The following is a 26,043-nucleotide window of genomic DNA, read 5'->3' as shown; positions in this document are numbered from 1 at the left end:
GAGATAATAATCATGTATTTAGTCTTGGTATACAATTTTCCTATAGTAAAACAGTTACCACAAGATCTATATAAGCAGAAAAGGTAGAGAATAATTAAAACAAACAACTATTCCAGAAAACATGTTTTCCTAAGCTTATATAAGCATTCTAGGAACAAATGTAGTTTAAACAGGTTTTATTTATTTATTTATTTAGTTAGTTAGTTAGTTATTACCATTACATAATGAGAGGCTAGCTACAGCTAGGGATAAAGCCCAATTTAAAGCATGTGGAAAGTTTCAAATCAAGGGCCAGTACTGTGGCAGAGCAAGTACAACTGCTCCTTGCAGTGCCAGTATCTCATACGGGTCCTGGTTTGAGTCTCAGCTACTGAACTTCTGACCCAGCTCCCTGCTAATGTGCTTAGAAAAGCACCAGAAGATGGCCCAAGTGATTGGACCCCTGCTTCCTCTGTGGGAGACATGAAAGAAGCTCCAGGCTGCAGGCTTTGGCTTCGCAAGGCTCCAGATATTGTGTCCATTTGGGGAGTAGGCTAGCAGATGAAAGATTTCTCCATTTATCTTTCCTTCTCTCTGTAACTTTGCCTTTCAAAAAATCTTATAAAATGACACAAATCAAACTGTCACATAATGCAAAGTAACAAAAAAAAAAAAAAAAGACACAAATCAAACTCAGATTCAAAAGTACATACCATACCTGTTTTGCATTCTTACAAAGACAAATATTTCCTGGTTTGCAGTATGTAGGCCAGAAGAAATATACTAAATTACACTAATTCTGCTGTATGGATAGATTTCTTCAAGGTTTCTCTATTAATACCTTGAATTATGATTTCATAAAGCATTTTAAGATTATTAATCATAAGGTATTTAACAATTCCTTTTAGAAGAATCAGCACACAGAGTAACGTTTTCTCCTGATCAGTCTCTTCCAGAAACAAACCATGACATATTGCATTGTTTTATGTCTCAAAGTGCATTATAGTTCTACTTTCTTTCATACCCTTTTCATAAGTCACGTTAAAGCTAACTCAGTGGTTCTATCTTTGTTTGTCATGGAAACTTAAGAAAGTGACATACTTCAGAATAAATTAAATGAATAAAAGCAAAACCGAAACAGAAAACATGTGGCTCAATCACACAACCAATAATCCCCTAAGAAGTTTCAACATTATAGACTAAATAAAAAGAAAAGCAACCATTTGTCAGGTGCCTATTTCTAATAAGGACTTAGTTGTCTTTTAGCCAGTTACTACCTTTGTATTGTGAGTGAACAAGCCCTATTTTGTCTTTTGTATAGCCATAACCTCAAGACCTAGTACAATACTAACTTGAGAAACAATTTCAGTAAATAAACACTGAGTAAATGAAAGAGTAGTACATCAAAGCTTGCTTATATACACAGAGAATAATCTGGACTCACTCTAGAATGCTGTTTCTTAAGGAGAACTTTCTAAACATGTGCATCCAGCCAAGGTTGTAACACATCACTCTATTCATTCAGGCTGGCATATTGGTGAGGTCCTCGTAAGGAACATGGCAGGTGCTTTTCCAGGATCTCTAGAAAGGTATCCATGCTTTTCCTAGAGACTGCATCCTCAGGTTTTGGAATGAAATATATATATATATATATATATAATTTTAAGCTAAGCAAGTGAGGACATTTCATCCTTCTAGTTTCCGATGGCCGGCAGGTGTCTTGGAGAAAACTTGCTGATACAACGGTCACTCAAGTTTCTGGAGAATCTAGCTTAGTGGTCTGAATATGTGCAATCTCATGAATGTACAACATCCTGAAGCCACAAACTCATCAGGCAATTGCTGATGTGTTCCTGCATGTCACCAGGGCCAGTTCCCCAGTCTATCACAGATTGGTTTTAACATACTCCTTACTTCCCTATGTAGCAAGAGATTACACTGATTGATTCCCTGAAAAACAAATCACATGTAGCCTTCGCCGATTCCCTGATAGATTCACTTGGCATATCTCATTAATTTAAATATTGACCAATCAGTAAAATTTCCTCCTTTTGAAATACACATAAAAATACTGTGTGAGGCAGTCTTGGTCCGGCAACTCTTTCTAGGCCCCTCTGCGCAGCCAGAAGCTTTCTCTAATTCTTTCAATAAACTTGCTTTGCTTTGCTTATTCTCCCTTGTTCACACGCCTCATTCCTTGAAAACAAACCTGGCAGAGCAGAGGCACAATGCAGAAGACTGGGACACTTCTGGAAAAACCTGGTAGAGAGGGGAAGCTGTGATCCAAATGAAGGTGCGCAGCTGCAGCCCACGGTGTTGCAATGAAAAGAGCTATAGCACATGAAGCACTAACACAGGAGCTATGCTGTTTCTTAACAATCTGGAGGAAAAAAAATCTGCTATATCTCATGGAGACAAGTTACATAATCCAGAAATTTTAGAGACAGCTTTCTCCTGCCATGACTTCTGTAACATCTGAACCCAATTATTTTTTATTTCATTTCATTTTATGACAGTTTCATAGCCTCTGGGATTCCCCCAACCCCTCCCCATGCTCTCTGCCCATGGTGGATTCCTTCACCTTGGTGCAGTATTACAGTTCAAATCCAGTCATGATTCCTTCATTGAATGCATGTGCCATGCATAGAATCCAGCATCTTATTGTCCAGATAAATTCAGTGGTTTATTGGGGAGAACATCTCTGGTCTGAAGGCAGAGCTGGCAGAATATCATCCCAACGAATTAAAAGCCCCAACATAACATCAACAACAATTTGCAACACTATGGAGTTAACTGACATGGTACTGAGTGACCAATATATTAGAAAGTGCAAGTTGTTAACCACATCCTGTGACTACTTCACTGACATTTCAATTTTAGTTTATATACTACCGGCTTCTATACACCTTAAAATGGCTATAGGGTACTATTCAGGTGTATTGTGTCTATTTTCATTTTTATATTTAGCAGTTTATAGTACTGAAGCATAATTTTGCTGAACTTGGCGGATTATAGGATAGTTCAAACTGGCTTATATATAACTCTAACAAAGGCATATGCCAACAGTTGAGGTGCAGAACAGTTTTAGGAGGGGTGTGTAGAGAAATCTTCAATATCTTAGTGAGGAGCAACTAATCTTTGTGTCCTACCTAGTAAGGTATATGTGAGTCCAAGCTGACTGTTTCCTGTCTAGTTCTAAGCTTTCCTTATTGGTCTCTGTACATCCAATCTAATTTTTTTTTTTTTTTTTGGTGGGGGAGGCTCCAGAGTGACCCTGCTGGTCATTGCAAGAGAGGGTGGGGATCTAAAGTTGGAACAGAAACAGAACAGTACACTCCATTTGGGACTCCGGAGGGGAGCTTTCTCTGATCCTTACTTAGTTCCAACTTTGGAACTCGAGTTTTTTAAGAGTAAATCCTGGGAGAAAGGTATTTTCTTTCGCTCTGAACTATAATTCCTATACGTATTTGTGCTCTTACGCAAGAAACCAACCTGAATATTAGAACAACAAAAGCAGTAATAGGGGCCAGGACGTCAGCATCCCATGTAGGTGCCGGTCCCTGTCCTGGCTGTTCCAGCTCTGATCCAGCACCTTGCCCTGGGATGGCAACCGAGGGAGGCCTCTAGTCTCCCTGTAGAAGACACAAAACAAGCTCCTGGCTCCTGGCTTAGGACTGCCCAGTCCTGGCTAGTGCGTGTATTTGAGGAATGAAACAGTGGATGACAGATCTTTATTTTCCCCTCTCTCTGAAACTCTGACTTCCAAGTAAAACAAATAAATCTTAAAACAAAAACAATACAACCCCCAAATTTAAAAATATTAAACAAAATAGAAAAAAAGGTAAGAAAGAGGACTGAGACAATCAAAACTAGAAATCCAATGTACATGCTGATCTTCATTTAGCTTAACCAACACCTTTCCCAATTACTTAATTACATTTGAGCTAGGATTTTTGTCAACTGCTATCATGCAAAAATATTAACTATTTTCAGCTTTTCCATCACTATTACAGCTCTAAATATAGTCAGTTTGGTACTGCACAGAGCTAGAATTTACATGTCTTCCAACTGTATAATGCAATATCCTTACATCTCCCAACTGGAACAACAGCTTTCTGCAACAGTTGAGAATATAGAACCAAACAAGCTATATATTCAAAGAATTAAAAGCCAATGTCTATTTTATTGACAATCATTTGAACATTTATCTATTTGTTTTAGAGAGAACATCTCAAAACTGCTACACCATTCGTACAAAAAAACTAGTGAGTTGGCATTTGCTATAATCATGTGTCATCTAAGACGCTATACAAGTTTTACTGACTTTCGTATATTAATTCATAGATACCCCATTTTCTTTTAAACTCAGTTTCTATTCCCTACCTCCTTATGGTGCCTTGCATTGCGATATCAAGGATATTTAAACGGGAAAATATACACAAGCAGCAATTGCTTACTTAGCCAGTCACAAACCATCATCATCTATTGCTTCTAAAATTTAACTAACATTTTACTCATTTCTAATCACTAGTACTTCAATACAATAGCAGGTGCCACCCAGACTCCCCAGAAGACATGAAACAACAATGTATTGTTTTTCACAATGTACATTTACTTTTATTAGAATGCAACTACTAATATATATGTAGATAATATTGATATGGCTTGATATTATGAGGAGACAACCTAAATAATTTCAATCCCTTCATCATCTTTTCAGTATTAGCTGTAAGTGCCTACAGAGTCTACTGCATTTGACTGGCAAAGCACATTATATTGAATACTACGTATTAACTAAATGCTTCTAGTGAGAAAAAACCGAGAATCAAAACCAAAAGGAAGTGTAATATGCCTTATAAATTAGAATTTTTACAATTTACCAACTGTGTGCTTATACAAGGAACATGGGAGATACTCTCTTAAATGGATGTTGAAAACTGGTATTCTGTAATGACTTAAAATTAAAAAAAAAAAAAAAAACCAGCGAGAGCACCAAGTGTGGCACAGAGTTTTACATGCCTTGTGGGCCACCTGAATTCCAGAGTGGAATGCACGAGTCTGTGCTCTGGTTCCAGTTTCAATTCCAGCCTCCTGATAATGTACATACTGAAAGACAAGCAGATGGGCTCATGTACCTGGGTACCTGCAGCCTGCACTTGAGATCCAGATTAAGATTCAGGCACTTAATTAGTGGATTCATCTGCCCCATCCTCAGCTGTAGCAGGCATCTGAGGAGGAATCAGTGAATGGGAGATTTCTGTGTGTGCCTCTCTTTCTTGCAAATACAAATACATAAGAAACGAAAAATACAATGAGACACTCTCCTAATGGATGGTATAGCCATCACATAAAGCTGAAAAGGTGCTGGTTGAAGAAGGTGTGAGGAAAGGATGGGGGACAAGCCCCACCAAAACTTCTCCACTTTCCTAAGAGTCTGGTGAAATCCTTGGAGTTACTTGGATAAGGCTGTTTAACTGTTGTTTAGTTGCACAATGTTACAATGTATGTGCATCTAATAAATAACGATATTTCTTAAAATCGTTTAGTCTCCAAATCAATGTGTTAAAGATTGAGAATGGCGTGGTGCAGGTTCTACAACAAAGGCATTGCCTGTGCTACTGTAATCAGCTTTTGCTTATTATGTTTCAATGAACTGGAATTTGGGGTTTAACATTTTGCATCTTTATATGCTGCATATTTTAATGACACAAGATAATTTCTTTTATTCTATTTTAAAACCCTTCTCAAATTCTGTTTCAGAAGCTAATTTTTTTACCACCAGCATTTTCTTTGTCTAACATAAGTCTAATTATTCTTTTTCCTTACTTTCAACTGTTAAACATATATCAAAATTATATTTTTATACCTAAATATTTACATTTAAATGCATACACACAAGTATAATTCAGTGTGTATATAAAAATACAAAGGCTTGTAAATGTATAAGTAAGTGCATATAAATATCTGTATATACATATAAAACTACATGAGTATTTCTAGTATATTGCTATCTTCATTTCTTAATCCTGGGCACAGTGACATTTTTGTCCTCGGACTTTCAATTTTGAAATTAACCTTCTAATTTCATATGACACTTAACTGGTTTTTGTCTTTTTTCTTTTATGATGAATCTTATCTGAGATTTTTAGACTCTTGGTTTAATAGGCATTTTGCTTTCTTTCTTCTATAACTAGAAAAATAATCAAGATACATAGAAACGGAAAAGTGTAAATAAGAACACACTTCAAAACTGGGAGAAGATGGAGAATTTCCACAGCTCCATTCCATCTTTAGTGAGTTTTCCAGTTCATTTACCTCCAAAATTTGTAATCCTGGAACTCAAAGTCCACAGACGTCATAATCTCGTAATACTTGGGGCACAGGTAAATGATACACTTAGTTTCTTTTGTTATGCTGCCTTTGTGTTTCAAACTTTTAAAATTTCATTCCAAGTTCGTTCCAAGTTAAGCAAACTTAGAGGGTCACCTGTGATGTTATTCAATTTAAAGTGTATTTTAAAAACATTTAAATTGTCTTACGTTTTATGTATGTCAAACTGTTTTTTCTGTAGATTCAAAAATAAAAGGTTTGATTTAAAAGCATAAGATATGTAGGCACTCTAGATATTCAGTCTCCCAGTGTGTCTGAAGTCTGCTCTTTCTAGTCACCTTTAATCCTTACTCTCAACAACTTTCATTTGTTTGAGGGTTGGTGTGTAGATAAGGTCCCACCCAATGTTTTAGAGACTTCTCAGAAGAGAAGGTCAGCTTCATTATGTTATGTTTGAGTTTCTCAGACTTTTCACAAACTGAGAGCTGGATCTTAGGGAGGCCTCATCTGCCGGTGACCAAAATTCCTCAAAACTCAAAGCCATTTGCACTGTCAGTGACCCTTTCTTGGTGTCTGTTGACACACGCACTTTCAGTTGGTTTAAAACTGCACCATTAGGGGATGTGGGTGATGGGGACGAAGGGATGCTGAAGGGAGATGTATTTACATGTATTATGCTAATCTGCTTACACAGCTTCTGCTTCCCAGCCATGCAAATACTCTAAACTCTGATCATTATTTTATTTTTATTTGATCATTTAGAAGGATTTTTACAGATCCAAACCCTATATATATTTACAATGGATATATCACACTGTCAGAAATCTGGTACAGGAGAAAAAGGAAACAAAAAATAAAAATTACTAAAATAATGACAGACTGGCTAGGAGAAGTAGATGGAAAAATGTAAGGACACTTTTCTATTTCCAGTCTCATCATACATCATAGTAATGAAGCAAATTATGAGCGAAACACAAGGACAGGTACCCAAGTATCAGCTGAAAGCAACAGTTCAAAACTCAGTCTATTTTTTTTAATATGTTGGCTGTTTTGAGAAAAATGTGGAGTCTCAAGTGAGCTTTTAATTCTATAAATTTTTTTTCCCTTCTAAATTACATTTGAGCAAAAAAGAAAGAAAACCAAGATTAAGCTTCGTTGGTAGGTCTGTACCATTTTCATACGTTTTAGGGGAGAAGGTAGTAAACAAAGTCTCTGCAACCATAAGTGATGCTTAGAGGAAAATTAAATCACTGAATGATGCCAGGTCTGATTAGTCTACTGCACTTTAAAAATGAGAGATTGTAGTCTGTGGGTCCAAAGTGGTTTCATATGGACTGCCACAGTTGTGGTTTAGGCTTGAAACTATAACCTGTCAAATTAGAAGCAGGCAAAGCCTCTGCTCTTAACGGTTCCACTTTCCACTGTCTACAGTTATGTCTAGAAGTCCAACATTCTTTATTCTGTTAAACTCTGTTATTTGGATGAGCAGTATACCAAAACTAGCCTGTGTGATCTCGGTTAGAGAAGACTTTAGCAATAATACAAAGGTTGAAGAAGCTGCCAATCTCATGTTTACTGTATAGAGAAGGGTCACTTTCATTGTAATTATCTTTTTATCAACTACTGATAATTTCTTATTCTGATTACCATTCTGTAGTATGTAACATAACTGTGGGGAAGAGGTATATGACGCAAGTGTCTTAGCCTTTTGTACCCTGCATTTCCAGATATTTTATTGACTAACTGGTACCTTACTGACTCATCGTTTTTCCAGGCCTTCAGTAGCCTGCAATTATGAGCTTAGTGTTACAAAATGCTCCATTTCTTCTCTTCTTGATTATGGAATGCCCTTCTGGGCAATAGGCTTGGTTAGCAGACATTTTCCCACCAAAACTGAAAGGCTACTTGTTCAATTTTAGTAATGTTTTATACAGAGTTCCTCTTTAATGAACCTTTCTTAATGTTCAATTTGTATAATATAAAAAAACTTTTTAAAATAAAGCACAATAATATTTTCTCTCTTTGCAATATATTTTAAGTGAAACCATGCCACTAAACAATCATATCCTGTTTAGGCCATAATGACATCAGAAATATATGTTTATCATCTGCTTTGGACAAGTTAACATGTTTTTGGCTCAAGGCAAAGTTGAACTAAAACCATTTGCAGTTCTCCCAGACCAAGATAACCACACATTTCTAAGGTAATTGATACCTAAAAGAACATTGCCTTTACATCACAGTTTATGATCTAGGAATTCTAATTCTTTAAAGAAGGTTGTTAAAGTTTATAAAGCATGTATGCCTATTGGACTTCCTCCAAAATTTAACATGAAATAATTATATTTTTAGCGTGCATAGAGAACATGATAAAGCATGCACTTAGCACAGTCTTGGAATTTCGGAATTACCTCTGTGGCCCAATTTAAAGAGCAGGGGCAGATGAAGATTTTTTTTAATGTAGATGAATAATAAGAGTTCTAAGAATCATTAAAAAAGTGGCCCTGTATTTTGGAAGACATTCAAATAAAATTAATCGTTATTTTCAGTTTTCCAAAAGTATTTAAAGAATAATTTTATGTGTAGATATCTAAGGGAAATATAGCACATACAATTTTAATATTCATTGCTGAAACATATCCCGGGAATAAAAGTACGCATCACTAACTTTATGTTACAATAGTATGAAGCATAGCGCTAAGATCAAGAGTACAGTAGTGAAAAGCATATAATTGTCCTGAATGCCATTTTAGCTAGTGAAACCAATCACAGCTTGAAAACAAGGCCTGCGAGGTTGCTTTTCACTCTCTATATCAACACAGTAAGAATGACCAAAGTACTGGATGATCTGGAATAAGAAAACAAGTAACTATGAATAAGTTAGCATATGTGGGACGAAACAGTCGTCAGACCCAAGGTGAGGAACCCATTTATTTTCAAAGGAGGAAATAGAGAAACACAAAACTAAAGTCATTTCTCAAAGTCAACTTTAAAGGTGGAGTTTTTCCAGGGCTTACTTCTCTGTACACATATACTATTAAACATAAAATGACTGGTTGGGGATTGTAAACATTATGAGTATAACAGTTGAACTAAACAATACAAGCACTGAAATGGCTGCTCTATTATTCTAAAAAGTGAAGAATGTACCATACCTCCATTCTTTCTTGTTTAACTTCATCGATTTCATCATTTTCAAACATTGCCATAAGTTCTCCTGTCTGGTCAATAGAGCTGAAGAAGTCTTGAGCAATTTTTTGTCTTTTGTTACTACTGCCACTCAATTTGTCTTCAAGAAGATAAGAAAAAAAAATTTCAACATGTTTACATAAACAGGAAAAACTGAATATATTAAACATTAAATACTGCATAGAAAATTTAGAATTGGAATCTCTTAAAATAATATTTTAAAAGAGAACACTTTCATCCAAAATAAAAGTGGAAATTATGCAAAATAAAATCATTTAATCATGTTACAAATTAGAGTGAAAGAATAAAATAAAACTATCAATTACAGTAACTGTGAAAGGACTCACTGAAATCTCTTTAAAAAAAACCCAGAAGCTATCAGATTTAGAAGAGAACACTGTTACACATTATTCACAATAGACACATTTATATTAAATGCCAATACAAAAGATTACTGGCAATATTAGTAGAAAGGACAGAGTAGACAAATATAAGCAAGGAGCAGAACTAATAACACAGGTATTAGAAAATACGGTTCCACAGGAAAAACACCAGATGAGTCAAGGTGGAAGGATGCCTAATTATTACAGCAAGGTTAACAGGAATAAACTTCCATGTACCAAGGATAACAGCAAAATGAATAACACAAAGGAAAATTTAATAAATATATGTCCATGGTTTTTAAAATGAGTTACATGAAAATATTTCATTTGGAATATGACACCTATTTTGTTCTTTCTAAATGCATAAGCATTGTAATACTTATATAGACCCAAGAATCTACACTATTCTGTTAATTTTTCTTTTTTTAATTATTTTCTCTTAAAATTTCATTTTAAAATGTTTAAAATTTCATTTTAGAATGCCTTATATTAATAGCACATATACTCATTTTTGTTTGGCTGCTCTTCCCCTGGAAAAGCCAGTACCTTGTACGTACTTGCCCTTATATTTCTCTATATTCATACTTCCATATCCATATAAAGGTTCCATTATGCAAATTGTATTCCTTTTGCTTTTAGGAAAGAGATTGTAAGATGTTCTCTATCTCTCTTTTATAATTTCAATTTTTCAATTTTTTATCAATGAGAAAAATAAATCCCTTGAAATCAACTGGTATATGTTTGATTGCTACATAAAGATCATTTTATGATGCTTCTGCAGCACAGCTTTCCAACCTGTCTATCGATGAGTACACACAGTTTCAGGTGTTGATCAATGGAGGAAATGCTGCAATAAATGCGTAATTTATATGGTGTTCTGTATGGGCAGCTTCATTTTTAAGGTACAGATTCCTAAAATGTGATTACTGAATCACAGGGTAAAAATATTTTACTTTAACTATTCCTTGGCCATTGGGGCTGGCATGATGGCTTAGTAGGCCAATCCTCTATCAATGAGCATAGCCTTCCTGGATGGGCACAACATCTGTTTCAGCTATTCAACTTCTGATTCAGTTCCTTGCTTTGGAGCCTAGGAAAACAGAGGGGGATGGCCCAAGTCCAGCTCCAGCCTTTGCAGCCACTTGGGGAGTGGATAGAAGATCTTTCTCTCCGTCTCTCTTTCTCTTTGTAAATCTGCCTTTCCAATAAAAATGAATAAATCTTAAAAAACAAAATCTACTGGCCATAAATATACATATTTATGAGATATCATGAGACATTTAAATACACGTGTATAGTACATACTGATCAAATTGGTAATTTATCCCTTTTGACATGACTTAAGTTTGGGAGGTATTTTATTTGCTCATAAAATACAATAGGTTATTGGGGCCCGGCGGCATGGCCTAGTGGCTAAAGTCCTTGCCTTGAAAGCCCCGGGATCCCATAGGGGTGCTGGTTCTAATCCTGGCAGCTCCACTTCCCATCTAGCTCCCTGCTTGTGGCCAGGGAAAGCAGTCGAGGACGGCCCAAGGCTTTGGGACCCTGCACCCGCGTGGGAGACCCGGAAGAGGTTCCTGGTTCCCAGCTTCGGATTGGCACTGCACCGGCCACTTGGGGAGTGAATCATCGGATGGAAGATCTTCCTCTCTGTCTCTCCTCCTCTGTGTATATCCGGCTTTCCAATAACAATAAAAATCTTTAAAAAAAAAAAATACAATAGGTTATTGTGAACTACAGTCACCACACTATGCTGTGTAATTCCAGGAATTTTTTTCTCCTAACTCCAATTTGGTGGCACTCATTATCAACCTCCCTTTTCCTGTCCTATCTCTCTCAATCTCTAGTAATTATTCATGTTTCTGAGCTGAAATATCTTTACATTTCCATAGTGTTTTTGCCACATGGGAAAAAGCATGATGAACATAAATTGCTGTACCATTGTGACTGAAATGTTAGGCATGAGCAAATTTAATAATTCTTCTCATGTGCCAGCTATAGGACTTTGTGAATACTCTGTCCATTTTCAATTAAGTAGCTTTTATTCTTGCCTGTTTAAGGAGCTCTTTTATATTGTACTTTTATTTTTTGTGTTAAAAGTTATCTTTTTGCTCTTAGACACCATTGAGGCTGAACAGGTGAACAGGTGCAGAAACTTCATGGGGGGCTGAACTTCAAAACAATGAAACAACAACAAACGGGAATCTGAGGAATTATTCTAAGCAAGAGGAACATTTAGAACATGTGGTGACTAGATATCCAATCACCAAGTGCTCCAAGGGCTTAGCGACTGTCATCTATGCCACCGTCGAGGTGGTAAATGTAGTCGTGAATGCAAGGTCACACACGGTAGATAGAAGAGTGATGGAATCAGGGAAGGCTAAATTTAGACAATGTTCTCTAAGGACAGGTGCCTAACTAATTGTGAAAAAAATCTTTGTTGGAGGCATTAAGAAAGACACTGAAGATTGTCACCTCTGAGATTATTTTGAGCAATTTGAGAAAATGAAAGTGATTAAGATCATGACTGATGGAGGTAGTTTCCAGAAGAAAGGCTTTGCTTATCAATTGTACCTCCATGAAGAGGTAGAATTTTTGTAACTTCTAATCTTTCTTCCATTCCAGTAACAAGAGACCTCTAGATAATTTTCATTTTTCCTCTCTCCACTCATACATTTCCAAAAATATTTTCTTCACCCCTTCTATCTTTTGACTTGTAATGAAAAGGGGTATCATTTATACAATATCAGCAGAATTTCATTTACTTTATTTCAAGAATCTATTACCGGGGCCAGTGTGTTAGCTCAACTGGTTAACCCTCCACTTTCAAGTGCCTGTATCCTATATGGGTGCCAGGTCATATCCTGGCTGCTATAGTTCCCATCCAGCTCCCTGCTTTTGGCATGGGGAAGCAGAGGAGGACGGCCCAAAGCCTTGGGACCCTGCACCCATTTGGGAGACCTGGGAGAAGCTCAGTTCCAGCCATTGTAGCCAGTTGGCGAATGAGCAAAGGAACAGAAGATCTTCTTTGTGTCTTCTTCTCTCTGTAAATCTGTCTTTCCAATAAAAACAACTAAATCTTGAAAAAAGAAAGATTATACCATTGATACTGCTTATTGTCAGACACTGTATCATTTAGAGAAAAATATGAAATCCAGTCCATAGAAGACAAACTACTCTGAAAAGGGACATTTAGGATTGAAATGACAGAAGAATTTAATTTGCTTTTTACTTTCTGTATTCTGCTTGTGGTAAAAGGACAGTGAAGGGCAGTGAAACATTTCATGATAGAGCCTGGGGGCCTAAGAGATAAGGGGCACCTGCAACTAGCCTCCGCCCCTAATGGCATGGCCCCCTCCCTGCTTATGTTAATGATTCCCACTCCCTGCTTATGTTAATGATTCCCACTCCCTGCTCATGTTAATGGTTCACCCTTCCTGCTTATGGTTTCATGATTTTAGCCTTAGCTTAGCCTTTTAAAAACCCCTCTGTCTAATGATTCGGGGTCGATGCCTACCTCCTGCGTGAGGAACTGGCCTCGGCCCCAGCGCGCTGGTAATCAAATAAAGCCTCTTGCTTTTGCATCAAGTCTCGTCTTCGGTGGTCATTGGGGAAACTCACTCCCTCGAGACATTTGGTAAGGTTTTTCCCTGTTGGGGGGCCTTACACTCAATATATATTCTCTTCACAATTCTTTTTTTTCTAACTTTTAAATCTCTACATAAGATACATATATGACACATTTTATGCATTTTTGGCATATTTTCAGATTTTTTTAAGCTCTAAATGATATGTTATTTTTTTGCTAGTTGTAAAGTCCTTGGATATCTAGTGTATTTCAGCTCCAAGTTTACAAATGAGAAGTCCAATGACAATCTCATTGATTCAGTCTTCCTTTTTCAGGGAGTAAAGGCGCCTAAACACTTAGAAAAAATTTTTTTTCTTTATGTTTAGAAATGAAGAATTTTACTAAGACATTCCAGATGTGTATTTTTTATTAAAAAGATTTATTTATTTATTTGAAGGGCAAAGCATGAAAGAGAGAGATAGAGACAGAGAGCTACTCCATTGTTGTTTCGTTGCCCATATGGCCACAGCATGTGGGGGCTCCACCAAGCTAAAATCAGAAGGCATGAACTTCATCCTGGTTTCCCACACGGGCGGCAGGGACACAAACACTTGGGCCATCTTCTGCTGCCGTGCAGTTTCATTAGCAGGGAGCCTGATCAGAGGTAGAGCAGCTGGGACTGAAACTGGCATCCTGATTCAAGATACTAGCATACAGTTGCTGCTTAACCTGTTGTACCACAACCCTGGCTCCAGATGGATATCTTCGGTCAACAGCAGAGACTAGAACTCAATGAACTCTTTTAAATTGCAACCTTAGATTTTCTTAGTTAAGCATACTTACCCCTATGTTTTATTTAACGACTCTTATTATTTCACCTCCAACTCTTCTTTTTTATTCTCTTAAGTGCCTATCACATGCATATTAGTATCCCTGGATTCATCTTCTACATCTTTAAACCTTTTCCTTCATAATTTTTCATATCTTTGTCATATTTTCCTGTGTAGTTTGAAATAACTTCTATCTTTTATCTTTCACGACCGAATTTGGCTCGAAGAATAATTTAAAAGGAAAAAAATACTGTGTTAAGTTACTTTACTGGAAAGCTATGTGTTAACTTTAGAAAATCTCTTGTGTTGTGTTTAAATCTCACTAACCATTCTCTTCTTACCTCCTTCCACTTCACCCCTCCCTCCTTCCTTTTTCAAATTAACCTTGCCAGCTAGTTCCGCACTCTATTTTGCTGGGCAGATATTATGCTCAGCTCTCCCAGGTGCATTATTGCCTTCACTCCAATAGACATTTTTTTCCTCTCCTTTTCTGTTTGTTGGGATTCAAGTGTGGCTACTGGAGTACACTAAGTAAGGGTAACTCATAGGTAAGAGGAAGCAAAACAGGAAAAGTAGAAACAGGCAGATGGCTACTACCCTACCAAGGGGCTTGATGAAGGTTCCACGTGGTTGCTGCTTATGGTCTTCCAGCAGCAAGGATTAAAGATTTACTCTAGAAATTCAAATTCTCTTAACCATGGGAATTAGCATGACTATGCCAGCTCAGGTTCTCACAGCTACTTTTCTTTAGTTCAGGCCATCTTCCTGCTGGGGTAGGCAATACTGGGGTGCTGGGGAGAGCAGTTTCAGCCCACTTTCTGCCCAGGGACTGCTACAAGTCCTAAAGCCCCACATGTACTCAAATTTACTAACAAAAATCAGATTTGCAAACAAAGAAAAAGGGAACTGCATCTAGTTTTCTTTCTCTTTCCTTGCTTATTTATAAAGCACAGTAGCTTTCAGTTTTTATTTTTAAAGATTTCTTTATCTGAAAGGCAGAATGACAGAGGAAGAGGGAGACTGAGAAAGGTCTATCCACTGCTGCATCCTCTGAATAGCCATAATACTCAGGACTGCAGCCGGCAGCTGGATGGCAGGGACCAAGGCACTCAGGCCATCTGCTGCTGCGTTTCTAGGCACATTTGCTGGGACCTGGAGCAGAAGCACAGCTTCTGGGACATTGGCTGGCCAGCACAAGTAATCAGCAGCTTAACACATTGTACCACAATGCTGGTCTAATATCTAGTCTTCATACTGTAAAAATCTCTTGTGATACTTGTATTTACTCAAGATTAAAACCTTTATAATTTCTAAAAGATAACAATTTAAAATACTAATCATGCAAAAAATTCCCCAAATGAGGCACTTTCTATTTGAGAATTTAAAAACATTTTTCTAGTAAGCCCTAGAATAAATAATAACTCCAATTGCAAGTTATCTAGAAATTAACAAGTACATTTGTTATAAAATATTATAGCTATTGTTAAGGTTCCTGTTATCAATAAAATGTTATAAATTCCTTCGTATGTAAAAAAAATGATGAAAAACAGGTCGTCTAAGAATCAGACTCCAGACATTTGGAAAGGGCAGGTATTTGACACAGTGGTTAAGACACTGTTTGAAATGCTACATCCCAAAACAGGGTGCTAGAACTAAGTTTATTCTCTATCTGATCCCAGTTTCCTCCTTATGCACATGCTGAGGGCGGCAGGTGATGGTTTTGGAACTTGTCTGCTGATCGAAACCTAGAGGTTCTGAGTTCTGGTCCTCAGCCTGGTCCAGTTCTACCTATTACAGGTATTTGGGGACTGAACCAACAGGTGAAAGATATCTGTTTCCCTATCTTTCAAGTAAATGATTAAAAAAGAAAAGAAACCAACATGGCAGGGTGGTGGCGGCTGGCAAGATCCCAAATGGGTACCAATTCATGCCACAGCTGCTCCACTTACCATTTAGATCCTTGCTTATAGCCTTGGAAAGCAATAAGAATAGCCCAAGTCTTGGGACCCTGCACCCAGGAGGGAGACCAAGAAGAAGCTCAAGGCACTTGGCTTCAGACTGGCTCAGCTTCAGCCATTGCAGCCATTTGGGGGAAAAAAAAACACCAGATGAAAAATCTTTCTCTTTATCTCTGCTCTCTAAAATTTAAACTGCCTTCCAGCAAAAATAAATCTTTAAAAATAAAAGAAACAAAGTGAACAAATGTGGGAAAAAATAAATTTTGAAATGAAAGAAAAATTAAAATGATAAATTTAAGCAAACACTGCCTCATGGAAAAAAGCAAAAACATAATATGGCCAGGCTAAATAAGAAAATTAAAAAACAAATAAATCATACTAAAATTGAAACATGAATTTAAAAGAAAATATTGAGTAGAACTGGGTTAGTTCATTGAAAATTTAAGGGATCTTAGGAGATAGAGCTATCATTCTAGTTATCTAAAAGCAAAACATTACTTTGAGAAAGTTACTATAAAGGTTAGAATGGAAATAGCAGCTATGTAATTTATACAGCTTATTGCATAAAAATAACAGTGTGACTTAATGAGTGAAGATAATCTAGGTTTTTATAATTTGACTAATTAAATACACTTAGAACAAATAAAGATTCTCAAATATAGTTAAGCAGCGGTACTGATTAACACGTTTATTAAATGAGGAAGAGTATCTGTTGCAAATATATTCTAAGTACACAGATGAGAAAATGTCCTAATGGAAAAAAATGGGTTTTAAAAATTTTTACAATTATGTGTTAGTTGGTCATATGATGCCTTTTTTCATTAATATGAAAATGTTAAATCTTTCATTGTCTAACTCAGACAGCTTTTCAAGCAGCATTCTAATAAGATACTGTTTTTCTAAGCTAAGCACAGATTCAGATGTCCTTATAACAGCTGCAGACTCAATGTAGGAGGACACTCAGCACCTAAAGCAGTAAGCAGTACAGGTTTGAAAAGAGTGATGGGATTTTAAATGACTCCCCAACTCAACTCAATGGACTTCTAGCTCTAGGAAACCACTATTCTACAGTGTGCCAGTATGGCTTTTTCTATTCTAGATTATCTATTTAGAGATATACTCATTTATTTGAAAGTCAGTTACAAAGAGAGGGAGAGACAGATAAGATGCACACAAAGAAAAAGAGGGGGGTTGGGAGAGGGAGAGAGAGAGAAGGAAAGGAGAAGAGTAGAGAAGGAGTGGGAGGAAGGAAAAGAGAGAGAGAGAGAAAAAAAACCCTTTCCATCTGCAATAGCCAGAAAGAGAGAGATAAAAATAGAGAGAGAGAGAATGATTTTCCATCTGCAACAGCCAGGGAGAGAAAAAGAGAGAGAGGATTTTCCATCTGCAACAGCTAGGGCTGGGGCAAGCCAAAGGCAAGAGCCAGAAGCTTCACTGTGGCCTCCCATGTGGGCGGCAGTGGCCCAAACACTTGGGCCATCATTTACTGTTTTTCCCTGGTCATTAGCAGATAGCTAATTCAGAAACGATGCAGCTCATACACGAAACACTGTTCATACAGCATGGTGGCATGGCAGCCACTATTCTATGATATTTTACTTAAACAGAATAAAATATATGGCTTTTGTGACTGGTTTCTTTCACTTGGGTTAATGTTTTCAATCTTCACTCACATTTTAGCATACATTAGTATTTAACATCTTTTTAATGCCAAATAATATTCTTTTGCATGAATTTTCCGAACTATGTATTCACATTTGAGAAATATTCGAGCTGCTTTCACTTTCATCTTTTGCTGTTACAAGTAATGCTGATACTGACATTCACGCACAATATTTTATTGTGTGTATACTTTTGTTCTTTGCATACCACTGGAATTTCAACTTCTATTTCACTTGGTCAATCTCTATTTAAATTTTTGAGTAATTACCAAAATGCTTTCTGGGGTGGCTGCACCATTTGATGTGCCCACTAACAACATAAGAGCAATCGAACTCTCCCCGCCCTCAACAATATTTGTTATTATCTGTCTTTTTTTTTTTATCACAGCCATCCTAGTGGGAATGAGTATAGCATCATTATACTTTCCAACTTAAATTTCTCAGATGACTAACCATAATTTTTGGGGTGTGTTTTGGACATTAGAAATATTTGAAGAAATGCCTAATTATATTCTTTGCCTATTTAAAAAATAAACTTAAAAAAAAACTACCTGAAAGGCAGAGATGAGAGATTTGAGAAAGAAAGAGGCAGGAAGAGACAAATGGAAACAAATTTAAAGAGGGTATGACATTTTCCATCCACTAATTCATTCCCTTTATGCTCACAACAGCCAACCTTGGGCTAGGCAGAAGCCAGGAATCAGGAATTCAATCTGGGAGAGATGCGTAGCAAGGATCCACGTACTTGACCACCACCTGCTGTCTGCACCTCCCATGGTGCATATCAGTGGGAAGCTGGAGTCGAGACTGGAATCAACACTGGAACCCAGGTATTCCCGTAAGAGACACAAGCATTTGATGGATCCTGAACCACTATACCAAATACCTAGCCCATTTTACCTACTTAAAAATTGAGATATCTTTTTATTGTTGAATTGTATGACTTCCTTATGAGGGTGTTACTGTGGTGTAGTGTGCAAGGTTGCTACCTGTATCTTGTATGGGTGCCAATTAGTATCGCGACTGATCCACTTCTGATACAGTGTCCTTCTAATGGCTTGGGAAAATTAGCAGAAGATTACCCTACAGATTGGGTTTTGACATCCATGGGGACACCCAGGTGAAACTGCTGGCTCCTGGTTTTGGGCTGACCCAGCCCTGACTACTGTGGGTATCTGAATAGTGAACAGTAAGTAGATAGGAAATCTCTGTTTCTCCCCTGCCCTTTCAAATAATGAATTAAATCTTTTTAAAAAGAGTTCTTTTTATTACTCCTTTCTGTGGATAGCCTTTTAACTCTCAATAAGCATGAGTCCTACAAATTTGATCTATATCTAGATTGGCTACTTAAGGTTCTGGACAATCTAGAATCTAGACTTCAGTTACAAGTGCTTGAATTTGCTCAATTTATTCCAGAATGTGGTATTTTTTGATGCTACTATGGATGTCACTATTTCAATAATTTCATCATTGAATTGTTAATTGCCAGTGTACAGAAACACACTTGATATTTTTGTGTTTTCATCTTGCATCAAACAAACTTGCTAAATTTGTCACTAGTTACAAATGTTTTTAGTGTGTTCCTTCTTAACAATTTCCTATACATAGATTAGGGCCAGCACAGTGGCTAAACAGGCTAATCTTCTCTTAACAATTTCCTAGACATAGATTAGTGCCAGCACAGTGGCTCAACAGGCTAATCTTCTACCTGCAGCACTGGCATCCCATTGGAGTGCCTATTCTAGTCCTGGCTGCTCCACCTTCAACCCAGCTTCCTGCATGAAGCCTGGGAAATCAGCAAAAGATGACTCAAGTCCTTGGGCATCTACACCCATGTGGGAGACCCAGAAGAAGCCCCTGGCTTCCAGCTCAGATTTGCAGCTCTGGCTGTAACAACCATTTGGGGAGTGAACCAGCAAATGGAAGACCTTCTCTCTCTCCTTCTCCCTCTGTCAAATCTGCCCTCCAAATAAAGGCTTGTGGATTTAAATTGTTATTTGGCACCATTTACTTTCAGCCTTTAGAACTTCTGTTCACAGGAACCATTTGATCACAGGAACCATTTGATTTTATTTATCTTTGAATGTCTACATCACATTCACTTTTGAAAGGAAATTTTGTTGAGTATAAGTTTCTTACTGTACAATTTTTTTCACCACTTTGAATATTGTCCTGCTGCCTTCTGAGTTCTATTACTGATAAATTAATTAGCTGATAGGATTTGCGGGGCTATCTTTAACATAATGAGGTATTTTCTCTTGTAGCTTTTATGATTTTTCTCCTTGTCTTTATCTTTCAACATGTTCACTGTAATCTGTGTTAGTGCAGATTTTTAAAAAAGTTTATTTATTTTCATTGGAAAGGCAGATATGCAGATAGAGAGAAAGATCTTATGCTGGTTCCACTCCCCAAGTGCCTGCAACAGTCAGAGCTGAGTCAATCCAAAGCCAGGAGCCAGGAGCTTCTTCTGCATCTCCCATGCAGATGCAGGGTCCCAAGGCTTTGGGCCTTCCTTGACTGCTTTCCCAGGCCACAAACAGGGAGCTGGATGGAAGTGGAGCTGCCGGGGTATGAATCAGCGCCCATATAAGACCCCCATGTAGGCGAGAGAGGATTTAACCGCTGAACCATTATGGGCCCAGGACAGGTTTCTTAGTGTGTGTTAGTCCTATGAGGAGCCTTATATGAAGCTTGAACATAAATACTAAGTCATTATTGCTTTCAGCATTTGTTTTCTACTCCATTTTCACTTTTCCTTCTAATTCTCCTATAGTACGTATGCCTTATATTTTTCAGAAGCTCTGCTATTTTTTTGTCCATTGTTTTATTTCTGTTCTTTTGACTGTTTAATGTTTCACTGATTCTTGTTCCAGACTGAAGCCACTACTGAGTTCCTCTGATAATTTTCTCATTTGGGTCATTTTGCTTTTGAACCCTATTACTTTCATTTTCTTATATGAACATGCTACAAGATCACATGGGAACGGAAAACGACTTGTCCTGGGAAGACAACCCTGGGCTAAGAGTGGTGTTCTGTAGAATATGAGCATGCTACACCAGGGGCAAGAGCTCCATATTCTCAACCTGTTTTGTATGAGCTAGAATATAGGATTAACTCCATGAACACAGGATAAGTGAAACAACAAAACACCAATCACCTCAGCTGTAGCAGCTAAAAGAGAGACGCACAGAGTCGGGGAAATAAGAGGGCTAATTTTCTACCTTTCTTTGGGTGAAACTTCCTCTAAAGTGGGACAGGAGTGATCAGGAGCCAAGTGTTGCTTGTCACTCTGACTCAGAATAGAGCTTGTCACAGCAAACTGGGAAAGAGCGGTTGATCATTATTGGCAAACCCATACTGCAGTTAACTACATTTGGTAGATTTTCTTGAATACATGTTTCTCGTTTGAATGTTATGCTCTTGAGGAAGTTTCCAGGGGCTATATATGATTACATATGCAAACACACAACATAGACACACACACACACATACACACACACATATATACATATAATATATATAACATATAAAATTTATTTAAACCAGTTAAATGTTTCACTTGGAAGAAACTGCCATGTTCTTCACATGGTTTTGTTTTATCTGAGTACTTTGGTCATTTATATCAACTTACATGAAATTTTGGTGTGGATTTATATTATGCACAAAATTAAATTCACAATTTAAAATAAAGAGGAAAGATTTGAAATAAATGAGAGTGCATCAAATTAGTAAGATGCCAGCAAAAGTGAATATTAAGTCCTGCCATTCTGAACTTATTGGTGTTCATATCATAGTATAAGCAGCTGTAATTTATTCAGTGGAAGGCAAATATCAAGTGCTTTTCGTGAATTATATCGAACTCTCCTAAGAATTCCACATGTTAAGTGGTATAATTTCCTTCTTTAAAATGAGAAACCTGACCCATAAGGTCAGACAGAGCAGAGAACTAGGATTGACTAGAATCCAGATCTGCTTGGCCCAAGTCTGTATTCTTCATATGCTCCATAGAAGGAAACATTTAAATTCATCTGCAGAAATAGTTTCCAGGAAATATAAGAATTGTGGCATATTAAACAGGTGATACTATGCAACGTATTTGATCAAAAATAACATTTTATAAATGTATTTCACTTTATTTGTCGATGATAAATGGAAGCTAACTGTATTTCAAAAATTACTGATTATATTTTCCTGAAATTCCCCTTAATCTAATATCTTCTTGATTAACTTAATATAACAGTGTATTCATAGTAATAGATGACACTCTATTAGAATCAATAAAAAAGGAATTCCCAAGAACATGTCTAAATACGTTAAATGTAGGTATTTCTCAATTTTATTTAAGTATTTGGAATCAGTGAGTAGAATTTAGTATTTACTATTTTTGGTTTAGCACTATTTCATTTTGTAACATTAGTGGTTTTTTAAACATCATAAAATAGAGAAACAGAAAACTACCTAGTGTTAACTACTTTTTTTTTTTAACATTTCAAATAGAATGGGAATGACACAACAGAACGAAGTAAGCGTATATCATAAAACATATGAAATATTTTCATGATAAGCTAGCAAAATACCATAATCATTGTTCTCAAGACACATAATAGCTCACCACATACATACCTACCTCACTATATACACCACAGAAATATTATGTGAGCTGAAATCTATAGACCATGCACTGAACACAGTTTTTAAAATTTAATCATAGCTTGATGCAAAGCAATACATATCATTAAAAGAAATAATTCAAATACAAGTTTTCTAAAATTCTACAAAAGGAAACATTATATAAAAAATACATCTGTACTGATGGCAATATCTATCTTGACATTCCATTAAGATGCTATACAGCATACATGTATCATAAACTAGTGATTTTAGTTTAGTGTTTGTTTTTGCTTACCTTCCAGAAGATCATCCTCATCTATGCTTTTAATAATCCTTGATTTGTAGTCTCGGATGAACATGTATTTTAGCAGTCTTTTAAGCTTTTTCTATTAAAAATAAAAAGTAAAAAGATAATCTATACTTGTATTCACTTACTGATTACACCTAGTATAACTGGGAAAAATATAGCAAGTCTTAGCATGGTTCTATGGAATAAAAGTGTTGAGAAAAGATTAAACATAAAAGCCAAAATGGTATTTTAAAAAAGCAATTTTTTGTTTGCAAGTTTCAGATGCTCCATAATCAGAATAATCACTTTGTGTTTCTTTGAAAAGTCTGAAATTCTTTTTTTAGAATGTGATACCACATTCCTCATACTAAGCAAAATGTAGTTACTCTGTAGAATTTTGTAAACATTCAGAAGAAAACTTTATTTTTAAAAGTTGACATAAACATCTAGATAGTGAGTTTAGAACAACTACCTTAAAATGCCTGATTACTGCTTTTTATTTTCTAATAAAACTGGTTGACGTGTTGTAGCCCTGGAAGACACTCTGTAATCTGAGAAATCTGTTTCATGAATCTTAAAGCTGATGATGACAGTTAGGTCTTAATGATGGCCTTCACTGGCTTTATTAATCTCTGTGCTCCTTAACTTTCAGAGTAAGTGTTTAGTAGTTTGTTCTCTCCATGCATAGTACACATTATTTCTGACTCCTGACATTTGGCTTTAAGACTTCTAAGAAGTGTAACTTACTAAGCTTTTCACATGCTCTTCACCTAACATTCCCAATAGTCCTCGCACGAAGGTAAACACATCAGCATCTTTTTGTACAAAGAGTGTGTGGTAAAGAATACAACCTTTGAATCTTATTTTTACAAAGCGAGGAAACAATCTTTACCTCACATGCTTATTGTTTGAAGAACTGGTATATTTTATAAAATACAGCAGTGAATAAATAATTCTCACATAAAAACAGAAAAATTATTAGGAGAAAAGGCATTCACTTGCATACATGTTTTTTTTCCTCCTACCCTTCTCTCTTAATTCTATACTGTACTTTAATTTTCCTTTGTCTGATACTCTACCTATGTAAGGTCCTTTACATTCTTTTTGGAACAGGGAAGCATAGAAATAAAAAGAGCTGGCAACTCTTACATCACAGCTGTTGTTTTTTGGTACAAAGTTCCTGATTGAAGAGCCCTTGCGAAAAGCACATGAGCAGTGTCAAATGGTATACACTCCTGAAGCTTCAATTTAATTTAGAATTCAGGCTTGCCCAGAAGAAAGAAAAATTGTTGGCTGTCAGTGTGGACTTTATGTGCTCCTTCTTCACCTCCATCAGTGCAAAGGCGCGCTGACAGAACCGGTGCAATACGAGTATCCATTCTTTTATGCCCCCGCTGGTTTCATTTCTGTGGCATTTTCTGCTTTCTTTCCCCAACCACCACTTCTATATGGTATCGGATGATACACCTCCTTAATCTTCCAATAACAATGAAGTCACCAAATCTGATAAACTCTTAACTCTACACTATTTCTTGGAATTCTTCCTTCTCTTTCATTTCCAGAGACTCCATACTAATCAAACTTCACCCTCATTACTGACACAGCAGTCTGTAAATTCCCTTGCATGTGGTCTAATCTGTACATGAGTGCATGGGCCTCAGTCTAGACAGAATCTCCACTGCAACACTCCTACAATATTGCCATCTCACTGTGTAATCCTGAAATTCTGTGGACCTTAAAATGCTCTTTCAACTCAGTCATGCAGATTTTTCTCAGCCAAGTTAGAAGATTCTGGAGAGTGAAGTCATTTCATATTATCTAAGAGATGAGTCTGTAGAACGTGTAAAATGCTACAAAGCCTTTATGCCTAGGTACTCATAAAAAATAATCCTGACAAAACTATACTTAAACATTGGTTTAACTAGTTTAATGCCAGAGTTAAAATGCAAGAAAAGTAGTTCTTTTCGAAAAATGGAAATTGGGGCACATTCTGATGCTACTAATAAATTCATCTTAATGGACCTACTTCCCATTACCCAGTGTCACAAAAGAACTTTGTGCTTCAAATATAAAAAAATAATGTACAAAAGCATATGATTATAATGTTAGTGCACAAAAAGAGAAGTAAAACAAATAAGCCCACCGACTGTATCCCAGTCACAAGAACAAAACACACAGTTAATATTTAGTGAATCTTATGTAGTAATGAAAACATTAAAACAGACATGGAAGAAATGAAGATCAGGGTAGCACAATTTTTACATAAACACATCCATTCCTGTAAATCCTAATTCTGTGTAGGAAACCTATTTTTCTGTATGAACTCTGAAGTCTAAAACATCAATAGTTCTGATTCGAATTTGAAAACCAAAGAACAAAGATGGCATAGGTTCCTCCTTTAAATTATACTAAGGCACACACTTAGAATTTTAACACACTGGAATTATTTTAGATTACCTTATCTTTGCGCATCAAAAAGAGAAGATCTTCAGGAGAAATCACTCTTGCTCCCCGCAGCTGCGAAACTTCAGCAGCTTGCTGTAACTAACAACAAAGGAGAATCAGAAATATTTCTTAATAACATAAATGAAATACAGTCATGATGTCTCAAAACAGATCAATACACTAAGAATTGAAAACCTTAGGGAATAATGCTGCAATCACATTATTGATTTTAAAAGCAAATATCTTACATTTTGTGAGACATTTAAAACTGCAATTAGCTTATGAGCCCACCTGTAACTGATACAATAAATAGAAATCTTTGATTTCTTTCATGCAAAAGAAATATCATGCACAGCTTCCAGAAATGCATTAATGCACCTGAAAATAATTTTATGAAATTTTATCCTTCCTACCCATGTGAGCAATGGTTTCACTCAGTATCAGTAGTTGAATAAGTATATTATTAATCTGAGCTCCCATGCTGGTATGATTTGAAATAGGCCCATTCAGAACTTTAAAAGATCAACAAAAACAGTAGCTGTTTCTAATATCCAAAGGGAAAAAAATACTTTTAGTTTTGGCAAGTCTTCAGTGGTTAAAAGATTCAGTCCATAAATCATAATACTGGACTGCATTAATTTCTTTCCACACTAATCACACACATACAAAAAGTTAACTGTATCTGGAATGCACAACACAAAACATACTGCATGAAAATTTAGATTCCCCCTGAAATGTTCATCTAGGCACTTATTTCTACAAACTTTTTTAAGAGTTTTCAGGAATTCAGAAGTACTAG

At 36.4% G+C, this 26,043-nt stretch overlaps 1 protein-coding gene across 1 annotated transcript in view; it reads right to left on the bottom strand.

Moving 5' to 3' along the window:
• SUPT3H (SPT3 homolog, SAGA and STAGA complex component) overlaps positions 1 to 26,043 on the bottom strand; it is a 385,298-nt gene that overhangs the window by 120,961 nt on the left and 238,294 nt on the right. Inside the window, exons 4-6 of the mRNA XM_058662338.1 lie at positions 25,257 to 25,343; positions 22,806 to 22,896; positions 9,465 to 9,598 (exon numbers count right to left, since the gene is read on the bottom strand). Coding sequence (XP_058518321.1) covers positions 9,465 to 9,598; positions 22,806 to 22,896; positions 25,257 to 25,343 — 312 coding nt within the window. The remainder of the gene's footprint in view (positions 1 to 9,464; positions 9,599 to 22,805; positions 22,897 to 25,256; positions 25,344 to 26,043) is intronic.

The sequence above is a fragment of the Ochotona princeps genome, chromosome 1 (assembly GCF_030435755.1).
Source record: "Ochotona princeps isolate mOchPri1 chromosome 1, mOchPri1.hap1, whole genome shotgun sequence".
Lineage (NCBI taxonomy): Eukaryota > Metazoa > Chordata > Mammalia > Lagomorpha > Ochotonidae > Ochotona > Ochotona princeps.
Note: the sequence above shows the minus strand (reverse complement) of the source record. Positions and strands in the feature narration are given on the sequence as shown.